The sequence below is a fragment of the Chiloscyllium punctatum genome, chromosome 2 (genome assembly GCF_047496795.1).
Source record: "Chiloscyllium punctatum isolate Juve2018m chromosome 2, sChiPun1.3, whole genome shotgun sequence".
In the NCBI taxonomy this organism is placed as follows: domain Eukaryota; kingdom Metazoa; phylum Chordata; class Chondrichthyes; order Orectolobiformes; family Hemiscylliidae; genus Chiloscyllium; species Chiloscyllium punctatum.
In genome coordinates, this window is record NC_092740.1 from 157,179,280 (window position 1) to 157,199,786 (window position 20,507).

Sequence of the window (20,507 nt, forward strand, 5' to 3'; positions counted from 1 at the left end):
AGGCATATAGGTAAAGTACTGGACCGAATGAGATGCAGCCAAGGAATAAAGAACAAAGAACAGCACAGGACCAGGCCCTTCGGCCCACCAAGCCTGTGCTAACAGGACACCTTTCTAAACGGAAAGCCTTTTGCCTTTACTCTGCCCATATCTCTCTATTCCTTGCCTATTCATGTATCTGCCAACATGCCGATTAAATGTTGCTGTTGTATCCACCCCAGCACCTCCTCTGTCAGTGAATTCCAGGCAATTACCACCCTCTGTGTCAAATACTTTTGCTCTTACATCTCCTTTAAACTTGAAGTTGAAGTTTCAATTACAAGAGGAACATAGTTTAAGGTGAGAGGGGGAAAGTTGAAGGGAGATGTTCGAGGGAGGTTTCTCACACAGAGTGTGGTAAGAGCCTGGAATGCACTGCTCGAAGTCGTGGTAGGAGCAGGCACTTTGGCAACATTTAAGAGGCATCTGGATAGTTACATGAAAAGGAGGGAATAAAGAACAGACTGAATAAGGGCAGAAGGTTTGCTTTTTAGCTGAGTTAGGGCATGATGATCAGCACAGGTTTGAGGGGCCGAAGGGCGTGTTCCTGTGTTGGACTTCTCTTTTGTTCTTTGTTTTCTTTTGGTTAAGGAAAGCCAGCGTGGATGCATGAAGAACAAAATTTGGTGACAAGCTTGCTTTAGTTTTTGATGAAGTAAAATGAGGGTTGATAATGATGCAGCTGATGTGGTATACATGGACTTTCAAAACATATTTGATGAAGTGCTCCACGCATACATGTGAGCAAAATTAGATCCCATGGAATAAAAAGGACAATAACATGATGATATGAAATTGGAAACAAAGAGTAATTGCGAACAATTATTTTACAAACTGAAGAAAGGTTCATAGTGATGGTCCCCAGGGGCCTTGCGTATCCTGATACATCCTAGCGATTACACAGAATCCTGACAGTACAGAAAAAGGCCATTTGGCCCATTGAATCTGCTCCAGCTCTCCAAAGAGCATCCTACCTAGAACTATCCTATGCCTGTAACTCCACATTTATCATACCTAATCCGTCTCACCTGCATATCCTTGGATAGCACAGGCAATTTAGCCCAGCTAATCTGCCTAACCTGCACATCTTTGGACTGTGGCAGGAAACCAGAGCACCTGGAAGAAACTCACGCAGAAACAGGGGAATGTGTAAACTCTACACAGTGTCTGAGGGTGGAATCGAACCTGGGTCCCTAGTAATGTGAGGCAGCAGTGCTAACCACTGAGCTACTGTATAGGAAAGCTGCAAGGTATGCACCAAAATCCAAAAGAAATAAACCAGCATAAATTCTCCAAGATATTTATGGTTCCTTTAGTAGTTCTGGTTCAAAATCCTTCATAGAGTTTTTTGCCATGTTTAGCTGTGTGACATTATTCAGGGCACAGGCAGGTGACTGGCATTAGAAAATGGCAATGCTGGCACAAAGCAAGAATTACACGCTGATTGGCATCATAAGTTATCTGCTCTACATGAAGTCCTTAGTTATGCAGAGGCAAATGTCTTCACCATGATAATAGCTACCAGTATTCCCTGTGATAGGTGAGCATACGCATCACATAGCTCAATGTCTGAGTAATGTTAACTCAACTTTCCAAAGTCTCCTCTAGACTCCTCCTAATTACAGGGCAGATACCTCTCCTTGTAGATTGTTGAAACTTTAACAATGTGAACCACGATAAATTGCCAAAATGAATACAATGCTTTCAAAAGCTAGATAAAACAACCCAGTAACTAACCTGCACTCAGTTCACAATCACTAAGTGGTGCTGGTTCGAGAGGGGTCAGTAAGAGGGGAGGTTCCCAGAAGCAGGTCAGGCTCAATCTCGAAGAAATGCACTGAACAGATGTTCATGAAACAAGCTTTCATCAGGTTGCCTGATGCTTTTAGGTCTGTCTGGTTCTGTGCCTGGCATGTACCCCTACACTCCTCACTCCCTTTGCCTTGATGGTAATAGTAAAATACTCTAGGCTCTGAGGTTACAGATCGTGGTGATGTTGAAGTCTACTACTGCCAATAACTCTCAGCACCTCATTGATGCCCATTTTTCAGCTCCTCGGTCTGTTCTAAGTCTTACCCACTTACCACACAACACAATGGACGCTGCCCTCAATGTGAACACACAATTTCATCACCATAAGGACTGTATGGTGCTCAGTCTTACCCATAGAGACATGAACATGTGACAGGTATGAGAGAAAGTGAGGACTGCAGATGCTGGAGATCAGAGCTGAAAATGTGTTGCTGGAAAAGCGCAGCAGGTCAGGCAGCATCCAAGGAGCAGGAGAATCGACGTTTCGGGCATGAGCCCTTCTTCAGGATTCCTGAAGAAGTGCTTATGCCCGAAACGTCGATTCTCCTGCTCCTTTGATGCTGCTTGACCTGCTGTGCTTTTCCAGCAACACATTTTTCAGCACAGGTATGATAGAGAAGATGCAGTCAAGTATGTTTTCCCTCTTTGTTCCCCCATCACTTGCCAAAGAATGACTCTAGCTGTTAAGTCCTTTCAGATGTGATCAGTGTGCTTAGTAATGATGTTACTGAGCTACATTTGGTGATAGACATACATAGAACATTGCTCAGATCTTCTTCCAAGTGATGTTCAACTTAGAGAAGTACTTCCTAATCTGTCGAAGAAGGGCAGTAGGTTTCTTTTCCATCATTGATGCAATGCCATAAGACATCATGGGGAATGGAAGCAACATCAAGAAGTCTCAGGACATCTCCCTTGCAATTGTAAGCCATTGTGCTGCAATCTCTGATTGGTTCATTCTGCTAGTGGGATAGGACATCAGTGGTAGTGATGGAGAAGTCTAGTACAAAGACTGTATGGTATGATGTTGTGAGTGTAACTACATTGGGCTGTTGATTGATTAGTCAGTGGATATCTCTCTCAGTTTTTGCACAAGTCTCCAGATGTTAGTATGGAGGGTTTTAAAGACTTAGCTTGGACCCTGGGAGTACGATGTCATATCCAGTGCCTGGGTTGATCCTGGATCATTTGTCCTGTTTTATTTTGATTGGATTTTTCTACTGTGGTTTGAAATACATCTAAATGGTTTGCTGGTCAGTTTCAAAAGGCAGTTACAAGTCAAGCATGTTGATGTTTGCCTGAAGGCCAGATAAGTGCAATAGATTTCCTTCCCTAAAGAACATCAATGAGGTGGATGGTAGGTGCCTTGGTATACGCAGTCGCCATAACTGAGATTGGCTCTTGTTCTCTCCTACGATAGCAGGAATCATTTGGTGCATTGTCCAGATACACAAGAAAGTCTTTGCAGTGCACAGCATTAATCAGTTTTTTTGTATTTCTGTAAAATATTATCTTTCCTTCTCTGGGAGACTAGGTACATTGCCACAGCATGGGGTTCCTTTACATTGTAACTATTCTATGATGATTTGTATAATTTAATGATGTTTACGTAAACAGAATGTATAAAAATACTGTCAAATATTTGAACTCAAAATACAAATAAACATTACACAGTGTATAGAACATAATAGTGCAGCGGACTGGTAAAATATTAACTTTTGTTTCAATGGGGTAGGCTTAATTCCAGTTTACTTTAATAATGGAAACTACTCGGTAAAAATAATGACTGCAGATTCTGGAAACCAGATTCCGGATTAGTGGTGCTGGAAGAGCACAGCAGTTCAGGCAGCATCCAAGTAGCTTCGAAATCGACGTTTCGGGCAAAAGCCCTTCATCACGAAACTACTGTCAAGCTGAAATAAACAAACAATAAGTACTGGAAATTACAGTCAGTCAGTATCTGCAAACAGGAAGAACAGGTTGAGATGAAATTCTGAATGTCTACCTTGAATGAACACAAGACTGAAAGAGAAGCAGCCCCACAGGAGGGTGAGAGAAACCAGAAAAGGCAAGGAGAGAAGAGAGAGAGAGAGAATGAACAGACATGCTGAAGAGAAAAAGAACAATGATGTGGGAAGGAGGGATAAAGGTGATGAAAACACACTTTTCCTACTAACTGAAATAATTCGACACTTATAAAGAACTAAGTGCTCTCGCCCTGTTCCTAGTGGGCACCAATCCACAAACACCAAACAGCTCATAATTAAAAACATATTGGGAGTGAATTGGCAGCTTCATTCACAAGGCGATGAAAATGCCTCATGTGGAAAATGGAAACATAACACGGTTGTACAAGAATTATTCTCCTGAGGATAAAGCAGATGGGGTAAATTTTGCAAATTAACACTCCCAGTGCAAAATTCCATGTGATGGCAGCACAGATTGAGAATTCAGATTTTCCATCTATCAAGGTGAATGGTTGGAAAATTGTATGAGCTGTGCAAATCGCTATATATATTCCAATTTCCAAGATGGGTCACTGAAGAAATGTCTGAGTCATCAGCAATAATATGTGAAGTTACCTCCAGACACATTCAGAGTAAACATCAGAATATCGTAGCATATTTTAAGCAATGTAATGAGTTGTATCCAAAATATCTGTGCAATTTGCATCCTCCCCATTCTCCTGGTATCTGGGTGGCCATCCAAAGCAAGCATGAAGCCTGTTGGACATTAATGAAAGACCTAATCCCCATTACAGAAATCCTTTGTTAAACAGGCTGTTTGAGCTGAGACCACTTTCCTCCAGCTTGTTGAGGTGAAAGCCACCCTGACTCTGTACTAACCTGGTCACCAAGTGCCAAAAGCAAAGACTGCTTCATTCTCAACAATGACATCTTACACCTTACACCCTACACCTTACACATGGTACAAAATCAGCAATATGTTCAAACTGTGTAAACTACACAGCACATAGTTGAAATAATCTGCAGGTGGAGTATCTTAAAACCAGCGACCTCAAGATCAAGGCTGTACCAGATTTTAGAGAAATGTACTGAAGTTTTGATTGGCTAATTGCAGGGTGTGGCCAGCTCAGGCTAAGCCAGTTCAGATGGGGTGAAAGGTCACTCAGAGCACAGGAAAAGACTGGAGTACAAGTGGTGAAGGATATAACTGTCTAGAGCTGCAGTGGGTTGATGCCACATCGAGACCTGCTGCTTGGGTAAGTTCTTTCTATTTTAATCAATTAAAATTGGTATATTGCACACTCCAAAGCTGCCTGGTGTTTAGACAATCCAGTTTTTGGACAACCAGAATTGCGATACTGTATCGGGATATTGAATTCAATGTTTGCAAATATATTTTTTAAAAGTCAAATCACTTGAGGAGGGCCCAGTTGACAAAAATGGCTATTAGCAAGGCAGATTGCCCAAAGTGCTGTCACTAGTTGTGGTCAGTTCAATTTGCATTATGTAACACATCTGATCCAGCAGAAACTCCTTCATTTTATTTTATTCATTCTCTCATAGAAATTGTGAATGGAACTTTCCCAGTTTCAGTTGCTGTGTACTGTCATGTGAGATTGATTGTGCCTGGTCTATTGAGACGAGAAGCAATTCTTTGTGAGAAATCTTACGCTCTTCACCTCATTAATTATGCAACTTGACACCATATTTAAGGTCTAGATCCATACCACTCCAGGCCCAGCAACTGAACCCGTGCCCCCCTGCCCACCCTGCAACATTGTGGGGTTCTATCACTATCGCCAAGGACATGTCTAAAGGAAAGCTCTCTCCCCATTTTGTGGTCAGGGATATGGGGGTTTTGATGGATGTGGTGGTGGAGAGCACAGCAGTCCTTTTCCCTAGCACAGGACAGAACCCCACTGGTCCTCACCTACCACCCCACCAACCTCCAGATACATCGTATCATCCGTCATCATTTCCGCCACCTCCATTCAGACCCCACCACCAAGGATATATTTCCCTCCCCTCCCCTATCAGTGTTCCAAAAAGACCACTCCCTCCGTGACTCCCTCGTCAGGTCCACACCCCCCACCAATCCAACCTCCACTCCCGGCACCATCCCCTGCAACCGCAAGAAATTCAAAACTTGCACCCACACCTCCCCCCTTACTTCCCTCCAAGGCCCCAAGGGATCCTTCCATATCCGCCACAAATTCACCTGCACCTCCACACACATCACTTACTGCATCCGCTGCACCCAATGTGGCCTCCTCTATATTGGGGAGACAGGCCGCCTACTTGCGGAGCGTTTCAGAGAACACCTCTGGGACACCCGGACCAACCAACCCAACCACCCCGTGGCTCAACACTTCAACTCCCCCTCCCACTCCACCAAGGACATGCAGGTCTTTGGACTCCTCCATCGCCAGACAATAGCAACATGATAGTTGGAGGAAGAGTACCTCATCTTCCGCCTAGGAACCCTCCAACCACAAGGGATGAACTCAGATTTCTCCGGTTTCCTCATTTCCCCTCCCCCCACCTTGTCTCAGTCCCAACCCTCGAACTCAGCACCACCTTCCTAAACTGCAATCTTCTTCCTGACGACTCCGCCCCCACCCCCACCCCCACTCCGGCCTATCACCCTCACCTTAGCCTCCTTCCACCTATCGCATTTCCAGCGCCCCTCCCCCAAGTCCCTCCTCCCTACCTTTTATCTTAGCCTGCTTGGCACACTTTCCTCATTCCTGAAGAAGGGCTTATGCCCGAAACGTCGATTCTCCTGCTCCTTGGATGCTGCCTGACCTGCTGCGTTTTTCCAGCAACACATTTTCAGCTCTGATCTCCAGCATCTGCAGTCCTCACTTTCTCCTAGAAGATTTTCCCTACCACAGGAAGCTACATCACACGAAATGAGGAGCCTGGGTCAATGTTGTGTTTTGGGTGAAAAGGTGCACAAAGCTTGACAAAGAGCAGGTTAATGACCTTCCACTCTCCACGCTCTTGAGTCACCACTCGCTTGAACTCTGTCACTGCACATGCTCTCACCAAGGGTCATGGACAGCTACTCTCACAGTTGCATGCATCATTTCCACTCAATGCCTCTCAGCCCCCTCTTCCCCTGCCCTCCCAAACTAACCTTTCTTGCCCTCTGTGCCTCCCAGTCACTCACTGGGGACACATTGCCACCTCTCCTGTTCATGGATCTCTACTAGGTGTTCCTCCATTCACTTCCACCAGACTCCCCTCCCTTTGTCTAATTCCAGGAAATACTGGAACACAATGCCACCCAGCCCAATGACTCAATCATGCCCCAAAGAACCTGGCTGTAATCCCTGGACTGGTTGCATTTGCTCTGCAGGACTGACTATGGGCCCAGTCCGCTGAATTGCAAAGACATTGGTCCCTAAGCTTCTTCAGGCAGAGTGTGGTGAATCTATGGAACACACTGTCACAGAAGGCTGTAGATGCCAGGTCATTTGAGATAGGTGCTTGATAGTAAAGGGGATCAAGGGTTACGGGGAGAAACTGGGAGAATGGAGTTGAGAAACCTATCAGCCATGAATGAATGGTGGCACCGACTGGCCTAATTTCTGTTCCTATGTCTTAAGGTCTAAGCTGTGGAAGGTCCAAAGACCTGACTGACTCTGGCCTGGCCCTGGACTGGAAATGGACCCAACCCCTTGATGACAGTGTCAGCAACCCACAGCACAGATGATGGACTGCTTCCATCTGAGTTTCATAGGTGTGTATTTGCCTGGAGTTATTGCAGTGTGTTTTCCACCCTAACATGTGCTGCAAGTATGATATTGATGCAGCACAATGCCGCGCAGTGACTGCTCTTCCCCTTAATTATTCAGTACTGCCAACTTTGTCAAGCTGTCTGCTTCTCTCAGCAATGTACAGAAGCAATGCAAGAAATTTGCAGCTTGTAACCGAGTAGTGGTCACCTTGCACACCAGGAAAGCACTTATGAGGCTGGTGTGCCAGGTGTTGGTGAGTTAATGGTAAAGTGAGTGTGCAGTCAGAGAGTCAGGTGAAATAAAGAAAGGCTGGCAGCCTCCCAGTAACTACAAAGTGAATGAGCATTAGGAAAGTAAGGTAATAATGTGAATCCGATGTAGAAAAACGAGATTGCTTTTGGTCCCTGTACTCAAAGTGATCTGGGAGATGCATACAGATGAATCGAGAGGTTGAATAAAGATGGGATTGCTGTCCGATGTGATGACACCATTGTTAAATAGTTCACCTTTATTCACTGCCTTATGGGCCTACAATACAAAAAACGTCCGACCATCTATTGAAAAGAAAAACATCACCTTGCAGTATCCAACAGCCAGTGACATTCTCTTTTGGCCATGCAGTAATGCAATGAATAATTGCCCAGTACCTCTTAAGGTGATATTCCATGCTGCAACAATACCAAGCTGCACTAGCAGAGTTAATCTCTGCAGGCTGGTTTGCCTAAGGTGACTGCACTGTAATACAGACTCAGGCTGATCATGATCTCTCCTGTGTTTATATTGCATAAACCAATTATCTTTATTCTGGCATCGTATCACAGTGAATTGTTAGTTGGTTCCCATTACCACAAAACCCATAGTGGAAGGAAACATTCTTGATTCAAGGCTTTCCTAATGCATTCTAATTGAAATAAGCTTCTGTTTTCTTGCAAGCCCCCGACAGCATGAAAGCTGTTGATCTGGACTGAATTCAAATAACTTCCAGCTCATATTAATTACTACTTCTCAAAGAAAGACAAAAGCTAATCCAATCTGTGCAGTTCCCAATTAACATAGCACCATTAATAGTGTGGGTTCATTTTGACGAGAATCCACAGTGAAACAGAATCTAAACATCAATTTTCATTAACTTACAAGTCAAAACATTACGGCCTTTCTGTGTCTTAACACTGAAAAAATATCTTGTTGGAGTAACTTAATTCATCTCTGTTCTTTTTCTCAAAATCTCATTGTCTTCCATTCAATGGATCGACTCAAGCTACATCTGAATCTGTATTACATTTGACTTTCCACATTGAATAATGTAGAGTGGGTGACATTGTTTACGCAACCAGTGAATGTTGGAATGGTTGGCAAGCCATAGATATATATTCTTTCATGGTGTGTTTCAATCTTCAGGATTTGACTGTCAAGAATATAAACATCACGCAAATTCAACTAGGTAAAAACAATGACTGCAGATGCTGGAAACCAGATTCTGGATTAGTGGTGCTGGAAGAGCACAGCAGTTCAGGCAGCATCCGAGGAACAGTAAAATCGACGTTTCGGGCAAAAGCCCTTCATCAGGAATAAACGCAGAGAGCCTGAAGCGTGGAGAGATAAGCTAAAGAACGGTGGGGGTGGGGAGAAAGTAGCATAGAGTACAATGGGTGAGTGGGGGAGGAGATGAAGGTGATAGGTAGAAAAGATGATAGGCAGGTAGGACAGGTCATGGGGACAGTTCTGAGCTGGAAGTTTGGAACTGGCGTGAGGTGGGGGAAGGGGAAATGAGGAAACTGTTGAAGTCCACATTGATGCCCTGGGGTTGAAGTGTTCTGAGGCGGAAGATGAGGCGTTCTTCCTCCAGGCATCTGGTGGTGAGGGAGCGGCTGTGAAGGAGGCCCAGGACCTCCATGTCCTCGGCAGAGTGGGAGGGAGAGTTGAAATGTTGGGCCACAGGGTGGTGTGGTTGATTGGTGCGGGTGTCCCGGAGATGTTCCCTAAAGCGCTCTGCTAGGAGGTGTCCAGTCTCCCCAAAGTAAAGGAGACCGCATCGGGAGCAACGGATACAATAAATGATATTGGTGGATGTGCAATTAAAACTTTGATGGATGTGGAAGGCTCCTTTAGGGCCTTGGATAGAGGTGAGGGAGGAGGTGTGGGCGCAGGTTTTGCAATTCCTGCGGTGGCAGGGGAAGATGCCAGGACGGGAGGGTGGGTTGTTGGGGGGCGTGGACCTGACCAGGCAGTCATGGAGGTAACAGTCTTTGCGGAAAGGAGTGGGGAGGGAAATATACCCTGGTGGTGGGGTCTTTTTGGAGTTGGCGGAAATGTCGGTGGATGATTTGGTTTATGTGAAGATTGGTAGGGTGGAATGCACCAGGGGCGTTCTGTCCTTATCACGGTTGGAGAGGTGGGGTCTGAGGGCGGAGGTGCGGGATGTGGATGAGATGCGTTGGAGGGCATCATTTCTACCTACCTCAACAATGTCTTATCCCCCCTAGTCCAGGAGCTCCCCACATACGTTCGAGACACCACCCACGCCATCCACATCCTCCAAGACTTCCATTTCCCCAGCCCCCAATGCCTCATCTTCACCATGGATATCCAATCCCTCTACACCTCCATCCGCCATGACCAGGGCCTCCAAGCCCTCCGTTTTTCCCTCTCCCGACGCCCCCAACAGTAGCCTTCCACTGACACTCTCATTCGTCTGGCTGAAGTGGTCCTCACCCTTAACAATTTCTCCTTTGAATCCTCCCATTTCCTCCAGACCAAAGGGGTAGCCATGGGCACACGTATGGGCCCCAGCTATGCCTGTCTCTTTGTTGGCTACGGAGAGCAGTTGATCTTCCGTAATTACACATGCACCACTCCCTACCTCTTCCTCCGCTACATTGATGACTGCATTGGCGCCATCTCGTGCTCTAGCGAAGAGGTTGAGCAATTCATCAACTTCACCAACACATTCCACCCTGACCTTAAATTTACCTGGACTATCTCTGACACCTCCCTCCCTTTCCTGGACCTCTCCATCTCCATTAATGATGACCGACATGACACTGACACTTTTTACAAACCCACCGACTCCCACAGCTACATGGATTACACCTCTTCCCACCCTATCTCTTGCAAAAATGCTATCCCGTATTCTCAGTTCCTCCGCCTCCACCGTATCTGCTCCCATGAGGACCAGTTCCATCACAGAACACACCAGATGGCCTCCTTCTTTAGAGACCGCAATTTCCCTTCCCACGTGGTTAAAGATGCCCTCCAACGCATCTCGTCCACATCCCGCACCTCTGCCCTCAAGCCCCACCCCTCCAACTGTAACAAGGACAGAACGCCCCTGGTGCTCACCTTCCACCCTACCAACCTTCGCATAAACCAAATCATCCGCCGACATTTCTGCCACCTCCAAACAGACCCCACCACCTGGGATATATTTCCCTCCCCACCCCTTTCCACCTTCCGCAAAGACCGTTCCCTCTGTGACTACCTGGTCAGGTCCATGCCCCCCTACAACCCACCCTCCCATCCTGGCACCTTCCCCTGCCACCGCAGGAATTGCAAAAACTGCACCCACACCTCCTCCCTCACCTCTATCCAAGGCCCTAAAGGAGCCTTCCACATCCATCAAAGTTTTACCTGCACATCCACCAATATCATTTATTGTATCCGTTGCTCCCGATGCGGTCTCCTCTACATTGGGGAGACTGGGCACCTCCTAGCAGAGTGTTTTAGGGAACATCTCCGGGACACCCGCACCAATCAACCACACCGCCCTGTGGCCCAACATTTCAACTCCCCCTCCCACTCTGCCGAGGACATGGAGGTCCTGGGCCTCCTTCACCGCCGCTCCCTCACCACCAGATGCCTGGAGGAAGAACGCCTCATCCAGCTCAGTAACTGTCTCCTTGACTTGTCCGGACTTGTCCTACCTACCTATCTTCTTTTCCACCAATCCACTCCACCCTCACCCCCCTGACCTGTCACCTTCATCCCCTCCCCCACTCACTTGGGGAGTACTCTATGCTACTTTCTCCCCACCCCCACCCTCCTCTCACTTATCTCTCCACCCTTCAGGCTCTCTGCCTGTATTCCTGATGAAGGGCTTTTGCCCAAAACGTCGATTTTACTGCTCCTCGGATGCTGCCTGAACTGCTGTGCTCTTCCAGCACCACTAATCCAGAATCTCGCAAATTCAGTTGGTCTAAATTCATGTTTATTTTGTACAAAAAGACTCTCACCACCTATCAATCGGTTCGCTTACCCATTTACAACCTGTGTATGTTCATCCTGCCATTAATCCTGCCATGTGCCATCCCATGGTATCTGTTGCTAAGGAAATTGTGCCACCCTCCCGTACAAATCATAATATTCTGTCAAAATCTATTGTACTAAGTTTGTTGACCTCGCTAGATGTGATAGTGTAACACAACGGTTCAATTCACCAAAAGTAATGAGCATTCTTTTCTCAAGTGAGGGTCAATTAGCTCAGTTGGCTGGAGAGTTTGTCTGTGATGCAGAGAGATGCCCAACTGCATGGGTTCAGTTCCGACACCAGCTGAGGTCACCATGAAAGACTCTCCTTCTCAACCTCTCCCCTCGCCTGAGGCATGGTGACCCTCAGGTTAAAGCCCCACCTGTTATCTCTCTCTAATGTGAGAATGGTCCTTTGGGACTACTGTCAGCTCTGATATAGCACGTCTTTTGTTAATGCAAATTGTTTGCAATGCAGTTGGTGAATAGGGAACGCTGTTCCTAAAACATGAACTTGTAAAATGTATTGGCTATAACTCAATTAGATTGCCAACACTTTAAGTATTACCTGTATACTGTACACCTTGATAAATTCTTTATAGAATCATATCATACAGAAGAGGCCCTTCAGCCCATTAAGTCTGTACTGCCAAAAGTACACTAGTAACATTTTTCTACACTAGGTTCATAGCCTTGAATGTTATGATACTTCAAGTATTCATCCAACTACATTTTAAGATTTCCTGCCTAAACTCCCCTCTCAGGAGGTATCTTCCAGATTGCTACCAACTCTGGGTTAAAATGTTTTTTCTCAAATCCCATCTCAACCTCCTATCTTTTAGGTTAAATTTGTGCACCCTTGTTATTGATCCTTTAACTAAGGGGATATCCAACCTGTCCATAACCCTTATAATCTTACTCCCCTCAATCAGCAACCCCACCAACACCCCCCCCCCCACCCCACCCCCCCCCCCCCCACCCCCCCTCAGCCTTCTCTGCTCCAAAGTAAACAACTCAAGCTCCATCCCAGGCAACATCCTGGTGAATCGCCTCTACAGCCCCTCCATTGCAATCACATCCTTCCAACATTGCAGGGACCAGAACTGCACACAGTACTCCAGCAGTGGAGTAACTAAAGTTCTGTACGGCTCTAACATAACCTTTCTGCTCTTGTAATCTATGCCATGACTGTTTCAGATAAGCATCCCATTAGCCTACTTAATTACTCTATTAACCTGCCCTGTCCACCTTGGGGCGGTTGAACACCCCAATGTCCCGCTGTTCCTCTGAGCTTCCTACTGTCCTGCCATTCATTGAGTACTCCCTTGTCTTGTTGCTTCTTCCAAAGTGCACCACCTCACAGTGATCAGGTTTCAATTTCATCTGCCATTGCTCTGCCCTTCCAACCATTTCATCTTCCAAGCTCCATTGTATTAAATTATCACCATTTAGCAAAATATTTACATGTTGCTGCTTGAACAGATGAAAAGGACTGCAGACACTGGCCATCTGAAATAGAAACAAAATTTCTGGAGAAGCTCAGCAGGAACTGTAGAGAGAGAGAAAAACACAGTGAAGGCTTCAAATCCCACCAATGTCCTTTAGTCTGAAGTTTCAAAGAAGAGCTATCAGACTTGAAACGTTATCTTGGTTTTTCTATCCCCACAGATGCTGCCAGAGCAACTGAGCTTTTTCAGTACTTCTGTTTTTCAACTACCTAAAGTCACAGAGTCATTAAGATGTACAGCACGGAAATAGACCCTTCGGTCCAACTCATTCATGCTGACCAGATATCCTTTAGTAATCTTGTCCCATTTACCAGCACTTGGCCCATATCCCTCTAAACCTTTCCTATTCATATACCTATCCAGATGACTTTTAAATGTTATAATTGTACCAACCTCCACCACTTCCTCTGGCAGTTCATTCCATATACATACTACTCTCTGCGTGAAATGTTGCCCCTTAGGTTCCTTTTAAATCTTTCCACTCTCACCCTAAACCTATGCTCCCAAGTCTAGAGTCTCACAACCCAGGGAAAAGAACTTGTCTATTTATCCTATCCATGCCTCTCATGATTTTATAAACCTATATAAGGTAACCTCTCATCCTCCAATGCTCCAGGGAAAACAGCCCCAGCCTATTCAGCTTCTCTTTATAGCTCAAACCCTCCAACCCTGGCAAATTCCTTCTAAATCATTTCTGAACCCTTTCAAGTTTCACAACATCCTTCCAATAGGACTTTCTCTTCTGCTTGATAACAACAATAAAGTTATCGAATAATAGACTTACATTTAAGATAATGAAAATAAATTATTCATAATACTGGCAGGAATTAATGATTTATGTCACATAACTGGTGTTCTACAATGATTTCAATAACAATCCTTCAGTCTAAATAACCATTTATTTCAATCCTGTCACAGGTCTCCCTCTCAGAACATTCCTTTGAGTAATTTATAGAGAAATATTTCATTGATAAAGCAATTGCTCAGAAGGTTGCCCAAAACAAATAGAACAACAGAAATGGTTATTGTACTTGGCAAACTTTTGTTTTCACTTTTAGAATATTATCGCTCAGGTTTGTGTATTTTTTAAACTCACCGATGCACTGAGAACCATCTGCAGATGTTACATAGCCATGGGGACAGGTACAGTAATAACTGCCAATAGTATTGGTGCATTCGCCTCTATCACAGACACCAAAGATGTTTCGACATTCATCAATATCTGAAAAATAAACAAAAAAAGGAAAAGAAGTCAGTGAATTATACAAAATTATAACCAGATGGGACCTGTCTTTATGAATGATGGATTTGCTACATTTGCAAGAACTTAACTGAAAATCTAGATACCTAGAATATCAAGACACCCCTAAAGTCCAAGTGAACGATCATCGTTAACAGCAGTGGGTGTGGTTTTTGAATAGATTTACTTACATCCAAATCTGGACGCATCATCCTCTGAGTGAAAACATTTTCCCTCATGTCCCCTCTAACCCTTCTGTCAATCACTTTAAATCTGTGCTCCCTGTTAACTGACCTCTCTGCTTGGAGAAACAAGTCTTACTTGTCCACTCTTTCCAAACCTCTCACTATTTTATACATCACAATTAAGTCACCCATCAGTCTCATTCATTCTTAGGAAAACAACCCCATCATATCCAATCTTTCCTCATGCTACAACTTCAAGCTCTGGCAACATTCCTGTAAATGTCCTCTGTACTTGCCCTTCCTGTATGTGACCAGACTGTATATAAAGTGCCATTTGTGGTCTAGCCAGTGTTTTAGGTAGTATTATATTCATGTTCTTGTATTCAACACCTCACGTGAAGAAAGAAAGCATAAGATCATAATACCATGAGAAATAGGAATACTGCTCTGTCATTCTATAGGATCATGGCTGATTCAACATTCCTCACATCCACTTTCCTTCCCTTTCCCTGTCTTCCATGATTCCCTGATTAATCAATAATCTATCTCAGTCTTGAATACACATAAGGACTCCACCCCACAGCTCTCATGAGTACAACTGCATTGACATCAAATTTCCTGCTTGTTGGTTAATCACAGTTATTGAGGGGACATCATCATATGGACGTAGAATATTTTCAGGTTTTGTAAGATGAAGTGTAGACTGCATTGGATGGTGTCATGGTCACCTTATGAGGTTTTGTACAAGTATACTTGGCATTCAAGTTTACAAGAGTACTTTCTTTCTCAGAACATATAGTACATGTGGTTAAACATTATTATTACAAATGTTCTGATGTTCTAACCATCAGTTTACTACATTTGGAAAATAATCCACATCTTCAATACCCTTTTATGCAAATACTAACAGCTTTAACTCCTCTTTTCAAGAAAGCACAATTCACATGACAAGGCAGTAACTGTCTAAAGGCAAAGAGCAGGCAATTATGTTTGAAAATATCCAAGACAGATGTTAGGGGGAGGAAAAACAAGCTAGATGGAGGAGGCCCGAAACACCATAAAATAAGGGCAAGTGTTGTCTCCTTTCCTACAGGATGTTGAAAACAGATATGTTTGGAAATGTCTTCAAAAGCTGAAGCAGAAAATGTGAAACAAGTCTCCAAGTTAACTCATGTATTAATATCCTATTGTATATGCCAAATAAAACAGTGCACTCACTTGGCAGCTGTGATTCATGACGGTCATTACACAGTTGAATTTTGTGGTAATGTCTAAATAGAGAAGTGCTTGAGTAATGGAGCAGAGGTGCCAAGCAGGGCAACAGGAATTTCATGAAGAAAGCCAATGTGAGTTTAGGCCAAGGAGCCCTTCAATTAACAGAATTAGATCTGGACTTCAATCATTGATTGTAATATTTAATAGTTAAATGCTCAGTAGCAGTTAATGTTATTTCAAGAAACTTTGAAGCAAAGTTTAACTTTTTCTTTCCAACATATAGGAAATCTGATGCAAAGTGTTTGTTTTTCTGCAGTTCACATCTGTTCAACTAAGTATTCATTGTAATAACTGATGAACTGCCATTGAATCACACTGACACCGATAATCTGTACTTTGATAATCAAAAAATCCCAAGGGTAAAATAAGTTATTAAAAATGTCATTAAATGTATAGCAGTGTACTTTCATACAAATAGTGTGGGTCTTGACACAAAGAAAGAGGTTGTGGATTCAAAGTGCCTTCCCAGATTTGAGCAAAGGGTCCAGCAGGCACTTGAACTGTCGAAATGCTACACTCTTGGAGATCCTGCTTTCTGGATAAGAAACTCACCTGAACTTTTGTCTGTCTGTTTAGGTAAATGTAAAAGATGCTCTACACTCTTCCAAGAACAGCAGCGCAATCAAGGCACAACTGTCTTAGTATAAACGAATGACTTAGATTTGTGTGTGCAGGGCATAATTTCAAAATTTGTGGTTGACAGAACAGTTAGAAACATGACGAATTATGAGGAGCATAGTGATGACCTTTGAAAGGATGAAGCCTGACTGGTGGATGGGACAAACACATACATAGCATAGTGCAGAGAGGTGTGAAGTGGTACGTTTTGGTTTGATACAGAGGTAATATGAAATAAAGGTCACTATTCTCAAGGAAGTGCAAGAACATAGAGACCTGTGGGATGTGCACACAAATCATTAACGGTGGATGAACAAGCTGAGAAAGTAATTATAAAGCCATATGGGTTTATAAACAGAGGCACAGAGTCCAGAAAAAAAGTCGGTTAGAATGAGTCTTTATTAAACCTTGTTCAGTCTTACACAGTTCTCTATGTCCAATCTGAGCACCACATTTTAAAAAGGATATAAAGGCTTTATAGAGGGTGTATGAAAGATTTAAGGTGGTCAGCAAAACAAAAAACAAGACACCAGAAGATCCTCTAGAACGGAGATAAAGAGAAACATCTTAAGCCAGAGAGTGGTGAATCTATACAGTGTGTGCTTGGAATAGGCGGTGTGTTGTATTATGTTTTACAGTCAGTATGCCTTTAAGAGATATGCATCATAGCATATGCCCTGATGGTAGAAAGACCACATACTCAATCTGACCTTGGATCACTCGAAGCACGACACACTAATGGAAGCCTGCTCCTCTATTGTAAACTACAAGCTGAATGTTAGCCTAGACATACTTCAGTAATAGAACAGATTAGAGAGATTGTACTTGGTTGTATTTGCACAGATTCAGATAGTGTCCAACAATGGATTCAAACACTGGCAAAACTAGTTTAAAACATCTGTACGAAGTGGGAGTGACAAAAATCATTGTTCCACAATGCACACTCCAATGGTGTAATGGAACATATGGCCCACAATGTCAAATCAACAATTATTAAATGTTGGACAACTTGAGCAGGATTTTCAAATTGTATGGAGAAGTGATTACCATCCCCAGTACAATTAATGCCAGGCACATTCAAGTACCCTTACCTAGCAACTAACTGTTTAGCCATTCCAAGATGTGGAGGAGCTGGTGTTGGACTAGTGTGTACAAAGTTAAAAATCACATAACACCAGATTATAGTCCAACAGATTTATTTGGAAGTACTAGCTTTCAGAGCTCTGCTCCTTCATCAGGTAGCTGAGGACCAGGGATCACAAGACACAGAATTTATAGAAAAAGATTACAGTGTTATGCAACTGACACGGCATATTGAACAAGCCTAGATTGCTTTTAAGTCTTTTATCTTTTCGAATGGATCGCAGGTTTTGGTTCATTAATATATAAATTCTGGAACTTCTTTCAAGTCACATTCCCAAGATAATTTAAGGTTTTATTAAAAAAAAGGTGACATCTCAGCTCAGTTAATGCATTAAAAGTGTGAGGTTAGAGTCTGTCTATATCCCTGTCTTGAGTTAGACTGGTTCTATTTCCAAAATGGGAATTTATAAAATGTTTCATGGATTGACCGCCTGCATTGACTGCCTGCAGATTTTGTGATTTTTAAACAAAACAGAATGATAGACGTGTGTGTGTGTGTGTATACGTACTGTAGTGGGGTCACCTGTAGTGTGACATGAACCCTTCAGTTATCTCGAGAAAGTGACTTCAAAGAAGTTCTGGGATTTACATATTAATGAACCGAATCTACAACAGATTCTAAAAGATGAAAGACTTAACAGCAATCTAGGTTTGTTCAATATACTGTATCAGTTGCATGACACTGTAATCTTTTGCTATAAATTCTGAGACTTATGATCCTGCTCCACAGCTACCTGATGAAGGAGCAGTGCTCCGAAAGCCAGCGCTTCCAAATTAACCTGTTGGACTTTAACCTGGTGTTGTGTGATTTTTAACTTTAACCATTCCAAGACACATCACATTCTCCTTCAAAGACAGATGAGAATGAACGTGATATACAATAAGTTAACAGATAAGAGATCCATCAAAGCTGCACAATGAGCAGAGAGTGGGAGTCAGAAATACAAATACTTGAATTCCAGCAAAGGCTTTTGGAACTTGCAACCAGTCCAGGTCATACAACATCTTTACTGATCACAGTGTTACTTATCAGGCATGGAGTTAGTGAGGAAGAATACTCTGATGATGATGATGTGGTGATGTTAAGGGTCACCAATCGATGCATGATGATGAAACACCAACAATAGGGAGAGGTTGAACAGGCTGGGGTTGTTTTCCCTGGAGCACCGGAGACTGAGGGGGGACCTTATAGAGGTTTATAAATTCATGAGGGATGTAGATAGGATAAATAGACAAAGTCTCTTCCCTGGGGTGGGGGAGGCCAGAACTAGAGGGCATAGGTTTAGGGTGAGAGGGGAAAGATATAAAAGGGACCTAAGGGGCAGAGGGTGATATGTGTATGGAATGAGCTGCCAGAGGAAGTGGTAGAGGCTGGTACGATTGCAACATTTAAGAGGCATTTGGATGGGTATATGAACAGAAAGGGTTTGGAGGGATATGGTCCGGGTGCTGGCAGGTGGGACTAGATTGGGTTGGGATATCTGGTTGGCATGGACAGGTTGGACTGAAGGGTCTGTTTCTGTGCAGTACATCTCTATGATTCTATGACTGTAACAGCGAACCACCACATGCCTCTCCAGGTGGGCATATGATCAGCAGATCAGGTTAGTGGTTAAATCAAAGAAGAAAGGACTTTATTTATACTCGGGATGTGGCTGTCACTGACTAGATCAGGATTTATTTTATATCCCTAATTGCCCAGAGACATTTAAGAGTCAACCACGTTTCTGTAGGCCTGGAGTCACATAGAGCAGCCCATGTAAGGATAGCAAGATTTATTCCCCTATATGATATTAGTGAACTTTTATGTCAATTAACACTTGGTCATAATTAGACTAACCTTTGACTCCAGGTTTTCAATATCTGCCATGTTGGAATTTTAACCCTTGACCTCAGATCATTAAGCAGGGTCTGGAACACTGCCCTGTGACATTACCGCTACATCACAGACTCTCCCCAAATAACTAGCAGAGTTACTCCCCCAGAGGGGACACAATGGTCCAAATGGCTTCTGTATGGCAAATATCCAATGATTCCATATGGTTCTTTGGCTGTTTCAAATGACATTATTGCTTGGCAATTGGAGCATTTGCTAAAATCAATTAACAGTTAACGTCTGATTTGGTAGCTGTATTCCACATGAGGTCTGCGTGACCCAAATTAACCATGGTCAGTCTGGTTAGTTCAGTTTGTAGCAGTACTGCATCTGAAGATTTGAGCTTCATTCCAATAACATGTTCTAAACTGGCAGCTTACTGCATACCAAAGGTCTCCTGGATTGTTAAAGAACTATGATTTAAATGAGGTGTGAAATCCAGGCCCTGTGATGACTGTGTTCAGTGTGTACATTAAAGATCTTTCTGCACTATTCAAAAAATGGAAGGAAGTTCTCTTGGCCAACAGGGGAGGGGACAGCCTAATGGTATTATTGCAGAACTGTTAACCCAGAGACCCATATAATGCTCCAGGAACCTGTGTCTGAATCCCACCAGATAAAATAAAAATCTGGAATTAAGATTTGACCATGATTCCATTGTCGGTTGTTGGAAAAGCCCATCTGGTTCACTAACATCCTTTTGGGAAGGCAATCTTACCTGGTCTAGCCTAAATGTGACTCCTGACGCACAGCAATGTACTTGATAAGCTTGCAACATTTTTGAGGGTCCCTTATAAAATATAGTTGGTAAAAACAACGACTGCAGATGCTGGAAACCAGATTTTTGATTAGTGGTGCT

General features: G+C 43.6%; 1 protein-coding gene across 1 annotated transcript in view; it reads right to left on the bottom strand.

Annotated features, from left to right (window-relative positions):
- The window catches only part of LOC140492176 (fibrillin-2-like), a 320,148-nt gene that overhangs the window by 188,062 nt on the left and 111,579 nt on the right, over nucleotides 1-20,507 (bottom strand). The window contains exon 8 of the mRNA XM_072591036.1: nucleotides 14,408-14,533. Coding sequence (XP_072447137.1) covers nucleotides 14,408-14,533 — 126 coding nt within the window. The remainder of the gene's footprint in view (nucleotides 1-14,407; nucleotides 14,534-20,507) is intronic.